This window comes from Ipomoea nil, unplaced genomic scaffold (genome assembly GCF_001879475.1).
Source record: "Ipomoea nil cultivar Tokyo-kokei standard unplaced genomic scaffold, Asagao_1.1 scaffold2957, whole genome shotgun sequence".
Lineage (NCBI taxonomy): Eukaryota > Viridiplantae > Streptophyta > Magnoliopsida > Solanales > Convolvulaceae > Ipomoea > Ipomoea nil.
The window spans coordinates 2175001-2183903 of record NW_017619385.1 but is presented as its reverse complement, the minus strand read 5'-3'; the positions used below and the strand labels follow the sequence as shown (position 1 = coordinate 2183903).

At 35.5% G+C, this 8903-nt stretch overlaps 1 protein-coding gene across 5 annotated transcripts in view; it reads left to right on the top strand.

The window, feature by feature from the left end:
• The first annotated feature begins 963 nt into the window (after nucleotides 1-963).
• The window catches only part of LOC109162867, a 9338-nt gene continuing 1398 nt past the window's right edge, over nucleotides 964-8903 (top strand). For 2 of the 5 annotated variants that reach the window (XM_019311580.1, XM_019311579.1), the window contains exons 1-8: nucleotides 964-1118; nucleotides 2180-2255; nucleotides 4660-4754; nucleotides 5009-5463; nucleotides 5862-6044; nucleotides 6366-6473; nucleotides 6760-6963; nucleotides 7195-8903. The exon at nucleotides 7195-8903 is cut by the window's right edge and continues 138 nt beyond it. In XM_019311580.1, the coding sequence (XP_019167125.1) occupies nucleotides 4679-4754; nucleotides 5009-5463; nucleotides 5862-6044; nucleotides 6366-6473; nucleotides 6760-6963; nucleotides 7195-8903 (2735 nt within the window). In that variant the 5' untranslated portion in view covers nucleotides 964-1118; nucleotides 2180-2255; nucleotides 4660-4678. Of the gene's footprint in view, nucleotides 1119-2179; nucleotides 2256-4659; nucleotides 4755-5008; nucleotides 5469-5861; nucleotides 6045-6365; nucleotides 6474-6759; nucleotides 6964-7194 lie in introns of those variants that run through there. The other 3 variants (XM_019311582.1, XM_019311581.1, XM_019311583.1) reach the window with 3 other exon arrangements.

Genomic DNA, 8903 nt, shown 5'->3' with positions numbered 1-8903 from the left:
ACAACGCAGCATGTGTTGCATAAATGCGTAGTGAATATGTTAAAGAGAACCTTACAAAAAAAATTGCACTTGAATTCTTTTACGACACGAACTCCATAAGAGTGGTTCATTCCAATGACAATCTAACATATTTGTTCACTAAGTCACTGCTACTGTTGCAAAAATCGGTCTAGACGGGCCTAGACCGTGACGATTTTCCTTCTAGGCGTCCAACTGCCTAAGTGCAATCATTATATCCTACACCACGGCGCACATAGCACTGTGCGCCGCGCGCCTCCCAAAACGACGTCATTTTGGGGTAGTGTTGGGAGGCGCGGTAGGAAGTTGCTGAGATTATGTGTATTTGTTCACAATGTTATGTGTATTTGTTCACAATGTTATGTGTATTGGTTCATACAGTTATGTGCATTTTTTATACAATTATGTACATACTTTTTATACAATTATGTACATCCGAATCAGAAAATTTGTGTGTATTATGTTAAGAGTTGATGTGTATTATGTTAAAAGTTTATGTTTATTATGTATTATGTTAGATTATGTGTATTATCTTTTAAAAAGAGTATGTATATTTTGTTATTTAATTATGTACATTCATGTATAACATTATGTGTATTCTAGTATAACATTATGTACATTCTTGAACAGCGGGGTTTTTTTTTAAAGAAAAAACTACTGTCATTCACTGGGGCGGGAAATTTCAAAAAAAAAAAATAATTAAAACGACGTCGTTTTGCATCTGGGCGCATAGTGCAATGCGCGCCGTGGTATAGGATATAAATTGCCACCTAAGTGCCCGTCTAGGACCTAACTTGGCCGAGTTAATTCGGTTGATTCACGACATTAAGACTCGAACTCACAACTTTGAGAGAGTAACTTAGTGTCACTAGAGACTAGACTACAACGTCCTTTTGGTAATAATAGTAACGATAATGTAAGTTAAAAAGCTCAAAAACCACAATTCCTAACCAGAAAGAGTGAAAGACAAAATCCCTAACCTTAACATCCGTCGACCAAACCTGCGCGTCTCGCCGAACCAGACCACACCGGAGACCAGTCCGCCGGCTGCCTCTACGCTGCCTGCTCCGCCGCCTCCAAGCCTCAGCGAACAGAGGCAGGTACTCCTCCTCCTCCTTCAAATGTCTTTATATAATGTATTGTTGAATTAGGAGTTTTCATGTCTGATTTACAGTATTTCATAGCCATGACTTGAGGTTGATATGATAGTTGAAATTGGTTGATGTCTGACCTAGTTGTCCTCTGTTACTCCAAATCTCTATATGTTTATAAAAGAAATATTCTAAGAACTCAATTATTCTAAAATTTCCAGTGCTTGTTCAAGGAGTTTGGTTTGTAGAAATTCAAACAACAAACTCTTTCTCTTATATCATGTTTCTCAGTTTGCAAAAAGGTTTCCAGTGCACTGGAAATACTGCACTGGAAGAAATATATTTCCAGTGCACTGCAAATGTTTTTCCAGTGCTTGGCCAAGCATCGGAAATAATTTCCTGTGCTTGACACGGCCGAACATTGCCTTAGTGCCTTATTTATTTATTTTTACTTTGTGATTTCAATTCCTCAATATTTGAATACTTGAAAATTATTATTTTAATGATTCTTGTTCTCCAAATATTAACTTTGGATTTGAACGGTGTGATTTTGGTAATTGGTAGTATGTTTGGACTTTGAATTGATATTTTGTTATATAATGTTTTGACTTAGGATTTGGACTGTTTGAATATGTGTTATTTGGTAGTGCCGTAGTGTGTTTGGAACATTAGGAAATGTTGAGAATTTGGTTCTTAAACCGAAACTGAACTATAATGTTAAACCGAATGGTATTATTTTTTGAAAACCGAACAAATCGAAAAAAACCCCGAACCAAATACCGAAACGCCCACCCTTACTAGGGCTGAGCGGTTTGTTACCATTCTCCAATTGGTAACATTTTTCCTAAACTGAACAGTTCAGTTCGGTTTAAAACCCAAACCGAAAACCGTTTTTTTTTTTTTGCATCTGTTTGAATCGAGAGAAGTTTGCTGAAGATTGGGTATTTGAGATTTGGTTTTTTAAAGACTAGGAAAGCTGAGGTGAATATGCTGGGGTCTGGTATAAATCTGATTACCAGAGTCATTGGGTTTGGGATGAGTGCAATTTTCATAGTATTTGTGTGTACTAGGTTGATTTGTGGGCGGCTTCGCCGCCGTCAGTCAAGGCAAATGTATAAGATTGAATCAAGGATTGATCTTGAACTGGTAAGTTTCTTCCATGTTTTCAATCTGTTCTTTTTCTTCTTCTTCTTCTTCTTTTTGATTTATGATTAATGGCTTGTTGTCATTGTTGGTGATCCATACTTATCTGTCTGATCAGACTCCTTGGTTCTAGAGTCCTGGGCTTGTTGACTAGACAACATAATATAACCTCTTTTTAGTATTTTATGTCATTTTACCACTGTTACTACGACTACAGCTTCTGGTACCTAGTACTGCTTTCTCATGCAACATGTTTTAAATAAGGTTAAACTGTGATTAGTGAATGAATATTTTGGTTGGTGACTTGGTTCAAGAATCTTTTGTTTAGTTGACCATGATGATATATGTTTGTACAATTATGTTGACTGTGAATCCTGTTAAACAATGAACTCAACTTGTATATTTCTATATGTTCTGTGTATATGTACAAGGAAGTGTAGAGCTATTTATACAAGACAAAAGCTAATCCTAGCCATAGATTTCAAACACCTAAACCTAAGGCTAAGAGAGATCCTCTCAACTAACACCCTATTCCTCTAACAATCACTAATCTGGTGGTGTTTATAGTACAGATTACATGCATAATTAACCTGTGGGGATTCTTTGGCTTGTTTGGAAAAGATGATGATGAGTCAGTATGAATCACTTTCTGGGATGTTGATACAAAGGCCAGATTATAAGCATGTGCATATTTTTACACCTACTTGTCACCATTCTGTGTGCTTCTGCAAGCTGTTTGAATTTGAAAATTTTATGCAATTCCACCGGAATATGATTACGTTAAAATACTAATTTATAATGTTCAATATCTATTTTGGTGGGTAACTGTGGGCTTGTGGCCTTCACATAGCCTCCCAATGCCCAATGGGATATATTTCACTTGTCAAATAAATAAATAATTATTTACTCTAGATAATTAGGAAATGTTGAAATTTTCAAACCGAACTAAATCCGAGCCGAAACCGAACCAAACTACAATGTTAATCCGAATGGTTTCATTTTTTCAAAACTGAACAAACTGAAACCTAAAACAACCGAACTGAATACCGAAATGCCCACCCCTAACTTTGACCACTCAAGTTTAGACTTCCCCTATAATGGAAATATACAATTAGAGCATAGCTATTATTACTTTTAAACATAGTTGCATGTAAGTAGTTCAATATATAAGAATTTGACAATAAAAAGTCACTATCATTTTACAGCATTACCTATACTTTAAATTTATTCTCCCTAACCTTAAGCTTCTTTTTTTTTTTTTTTTTTTTTTTTTTTTTTTTAAATTCTTGAAGGCTAGTTACTATATTGGATTTTAGAACTATACTTGGTTCTTGTTGACTGACTTAGTGACATTTTCCTTCTAACAATCTAAACCCATTTTGTTAGCTCATATATGTTTTTGGGATTTGTCATCTAGATTCGTATGGTAGTCTCACAGTTTTTATAAAATTATCTAAGTTTAGTAATTATTTTGTTCAAGACTTTTCAATTTGGAACTTTGGAATGTATTTTTAAAGTATTAAAGTAGTTTATTTATATGTATTGGAATATTAAAATTAGTTAAGGGTTCGTTTGGAAAATGAAAATTGTTTTATGGAAAATGTTTTTCCGAAAAATGATTCATTTTCTGGAAAATATTTTTTTTCTTTAGTGTTTGGCTGAAAGCCAATTAGATGAAAGTAACTAAGTAAGTTGTATTTTTTTTCATTCTTCTGCTTGGTTTGTTTTTAAAACATGAACATAAATCTATTTCAATTTACAAAGTTAACTTTTTTTATAAAATAATAATTAATTTAATAATGATAATAATTAGTTATATTAAAATAAAAGTCTAAATTAAAATGTATAATAGTAATAAAGATTAATAATTTTGAACTAAAGAAATTAAAGAAAGAATTTAGGGTGTGTTTGGTTGGTGGGTTTTGCCCATAGGAATGGGTATGAAAGTGATTGTTGTTTGGTTGATAGGTTTTTAGAATACCTCTATGGGTTTTGAATACCCCATCAATTGAAAAACCCATACCCAAATAAAATAAGGGTTTCATTCCCTTATTCATTCTCAAGCACTACTATTAGTAATCATTCTCATTCCACCCTACTACCAAACATGTTAAGTACTTTCACCAAAACCCATTACCATTACCAAGTATTTGATACCCATTCCGATTCCGATTCCTATGTGCGAACCAAACACACCCTTACTTTTTTTGAATATGGGTAGGGCAAATTAAGATTTTTATTATTTTGCTCGGCTCGGCCTGACTCATGTACAATCAGACTTGATTATATTGTTCTCACCATCGAAGACATGTAGTGGTTAGTTGAATTCATCTAAATTGTCACCCCAAAGCATTTGTAATAGATCATTTTTCAGTTCTTTCTGTTAAATAATTAATCCTGCAAACAGGGCTACCTAAGAAAGCAATATGGAGAGAACACCGGCTGCTTCAGCTATGCAATGGAGTATAGAGCTTGAAAAGGGTCTCCGTTCTAAACAACCTGGTAAATGTCTAATTCATGTCAATATGTCATAGTTGTGTGACCTAAATTTGGCATTTTCTTTTTGAGAATTTCTGCTTCTTTATTCTTAAAGTGAAAATTAGGATTGATTCTCTTTTTCATAACCAGGGGAAATATTCTTCTTAAATTTAAAATTATTTACTTTTTTTTTTTGTGGGGGGGGGGGGGGTGGGGGGTGGGGGGTTTGGTGGGTATTTGACTTGAGCCCTTAACCTAATTGGGTTATTGTGATTCAGGTAAGTCTTCTGAAGCTATACTTCAGATTGGACCAAGACTTGAATGGTGGAACAGAGAACCTAACCTTGCAGTAGCTGAATACAAAATGTTTGGCTTAATACCGGGAGAGGATAAGCTATTTGCTGATACAATCCTTCTTAGGCTTGCTGAAGCATTCAAGTCAGGAGACAAACTCACAAGGATGTGCATTGTAAAGATATTCATGTCAGAGCTTAGGCAGAGCAGGAGATGGGGTTGCCAGGATAGAAAAGATAACCGCGGCATTATATCAAAGGATAAATTAGACAGCTATGTGGAGCTTCTAACAAGAGTGAAGTCAGTATTCGACACCGGGGATGCAGAGGAAAGAGCTTTGGCCTTGGTTCTATTTGGTTGCTGGGCAGGTTTTGCAAAAGAAAATGCAGACATAAAATACATTATTCTTTCAAGCTTGGTCTCAAATAACATTCTGGAGGCAAGGTCTATTATCTTATAAATTTTTTTGAAGTATTTGAACAGTAATATATACCTCTTAATTGAATGTGAGTAAAGATAAAAGTTCAAACAAAATTATTGCCAAGTGTGTATATCACTAGGTGTTAAGTGTTTATGTCTTTCATGTTACCCAAGAAAGAGAAATTATGATAATATGATATATTTATTCCTACCCCATTATCCTCTTTACATTGTATTCATTACTTAAGGTTGAGATAACAATTCTAATCAACTTGTAGCCATAATACCACTTTCTGTTTTTTTTTTCCTCTTGTTTTTTTGAGGGACAGGGTAGTCTGTATTTATTTGTTTTCATTAAAGCTACGAGTTGATTAGTTTAGTTTATTTTGATGCTTGAATAATGGTGTTTATCTACAGGTGAAGGCATCTTTGTTTGCTGCTGGATGCTTCTGTGAGTTAGCAGATGACATTGCCCCTGTACTTTTGGAGATGTTTGAAAATTTGATGTCACCTGAAACATCAAAGACTCTAAGGTTAGCTGCAGGCCGAGCTTTTGCGAAAATGTGGTTCCCAATATTACTTGCAGACAGAGCTTACAAGGTTCTGCTTTATTTGGTGTTGTATTACTCTCATCAAGCAATTATGACCATGGCATAGTTTTGTGCCAGACAGCTTCCTATATTCTTTTCCCCTCACTGCTTTACGCATTTGTCATTGTCATTGGTAGTTGCCCATTTGTGATTGTGATAAATATTTTTGTAGTTTCACATTACTGCTATGTAATAAATTTTGTTGCTTAGTAGTATAACCACCATATGTATTGGGGGTGGCAGGGTACCATTTTATGACGATTAGACATCTATGGATTATGCCATTTATGTACAAATGTGGTAGCACTAATTTCTAAATTATGTATTGCAGACAGGTTTAAAGCTGATGTTAGAATCTCCAGATGAAGAATTTTCCAAAGTTATGCTGATTTCACTTTCAAAAATTTCTTCAAAATGGACATCACTCATTCCTGTACAGGTAACTATTATTGAGAAGTTTGTTTAGCATTTGTCTTGTCCCCTCCAAGAGCACACCATAGTGACCATACATTCTAAAGCCTGGAGGCTAACCTTAAAAGGTCCCAAAGCCATACAACTAGGAAGAATGGAACCAGAAACATGAAAAAGATAACTATGAAAATATGTATGAGTCTATGGTGAAGCTTGTCCACCGACTCCACCTACATGTGTAATAGACTTTAAAAGTGAGGTATTCCTTATCATTATCTCACTGTTTTTCCTTTTCTGCTGGATTCTGATTACAGGTAGATTTACTTATCTCATTTATTTCTAAGGAGAGAACTTCATGCCTGCAAGCTACAGCATTAAAGTGCCTCAACTTTATTTTAAGTCGAGGAGTATTTCCTTTCCCTGAGAGTGCAGACACAATCCAAAAGTTTCTCAATGTTCTGAACGAATCCAAGTTTTCTCCAGATTTGCAGTGTGTAGCACTTAAAATCTTGTACAAGGTATCCTGCCTGAACAGCTGAACTTACAAATTTGTAGTGATAAGAGTTATAAAAGTTCTTACCTTCAGTTGAGTTAGTCACATTTTGTATGTGTTCTAACTCTTCAGATTATTTGTACATGTGCCCTAACTCTTGATCTTTTGTCTCCTTGTATTTATATGTTGTTAGCTTCCTGTTTTGTGCAAGATGAATAAAATGGTACTCATCTGAATACCTTCTCTTCTTTTACAGGTTTTATTGTATAGTTTACACAAAAGTCCTCATGTGGAGGTCCTCAACATTTTCTCCAGATTCATAGCAATTGTACAGTTCATATCAGAATCTCCAATTATCTCAGAGAGGCTCTTAGCTATTCGTGTTTTGGCAGATATTTCTGACAAACTTGTGGGAAGAGCCGAAGAGGCATCAGATCGAATTGGCTCCACTGTGGCAACTCAAGTAATCTCATTTGCAATGGATCACTCCACTTACTTGGTTATGTCAAATAAGGATATTCATCAGCCTAACAGTATGCTGGAGCAGGAGATCAAATGCTTATTCGGTCTCTTACTTAATTTGTTTGAAAAGAATCAAGAACTTGGTGCCCTAGTACTGGATAAAATCTGCATATTTATTAGAGATCTAGTGAATATGTTGAATGGAATTACAACCAAGCCAATTATGTGTAAAAATATTGATAATTTCATAGAGCCTGACCAAGAGAATTTCATGGAAACACAAGCAGGCCAATCAGTCGCAGTGGAAAGCATGATCTGTGCACCAAAGGTCATTCTTAATTGTTTTCAAAACCAAGAAAATTTGAATTCAGTTTCTCCTCAGGTCTTTGACGCCGTGAAGCTTCTGGTAAAGCATGTATGTGGTTGCAGATCATTTCATATTTATATACGTGTGATCTATAATCTACTATTGCAATCATGCATGGAATACAGATGCATGTGGCATGAGTTGGGGAAAATTATGAATTCTACCAGAGACTTTAGCTTATGCTATGGTTCTGTGTCTTGGGACCGCTCTTTTGAGTATGAAACTTCTGCTATTGAATATGTGGATATTATTTTGGGAAGAAAAGAAAATTGGTTATCTTACAAGCTCGGAAAATATGCAACATGTCAGGGAGCATGGCTTACTGCAAATTTAATATTTGAACGACTTAGGACAATTGTCCGATCTGAAGTCTGTTGTTCTTGGTTGGAATCCTTGGCTCAGTTTTCACGAATGGAAAGGCAATTTCAATTGTTTAACTTTGATCTTTCTGAAGTCACTACCGGAAAAAGTTCCATTGGCTGCTACATTGAAACTACTCTTGGTGCTTGCAATGACCTTCGTTCTTCAGTGTGTAGACTTGATGCCTCTACTTCTGGCCTCGCCTTCTGTTTCCAGAGATGGTTTCTGACTTTGAGAGTAAAAGTTGTAGAAGCTATACTGGATTTAATTAAACTCGTGATAGCATATTCTTCTGTACAGGGTGGCGCTAGAAACAATGAGTGCCCAGAAACATCTTTACTGCATTCTCTTGGCCAAGTTTCTTACAGAATGAACAGCTTAGTGCAAGAATTTGACCTTTTTGCAGCATCTTTTATTGGCATAGACGGGAAAAGTAGGATTATGATCTCAATGCTTTCTCTAAGTTGCTCGCTTTTGGCCTTCACCACTGGCTTTACTTTTCTCTTTGCAAACTTACATGCTTCGGAAGATATCAGTGGCCGAGTGGTTAAACCTTTTGATGAGAAACTTTATGCTATGTTATCACATGATTTGTTTGGGAGGTTATGGCACATAGACAATGAAACCAGCAAAAAGGTGTGGTTGCTTTCAAAATTCTTGCAAACATCAGCGAACACTCTTTTGCCACAGTTCAGAAATCAAACCTTGAACTCTGGGTACGAAGCGATTGCTGTTGCAAAGCTTTGTAGATATGCTGTTACGGTTATTCATAACCT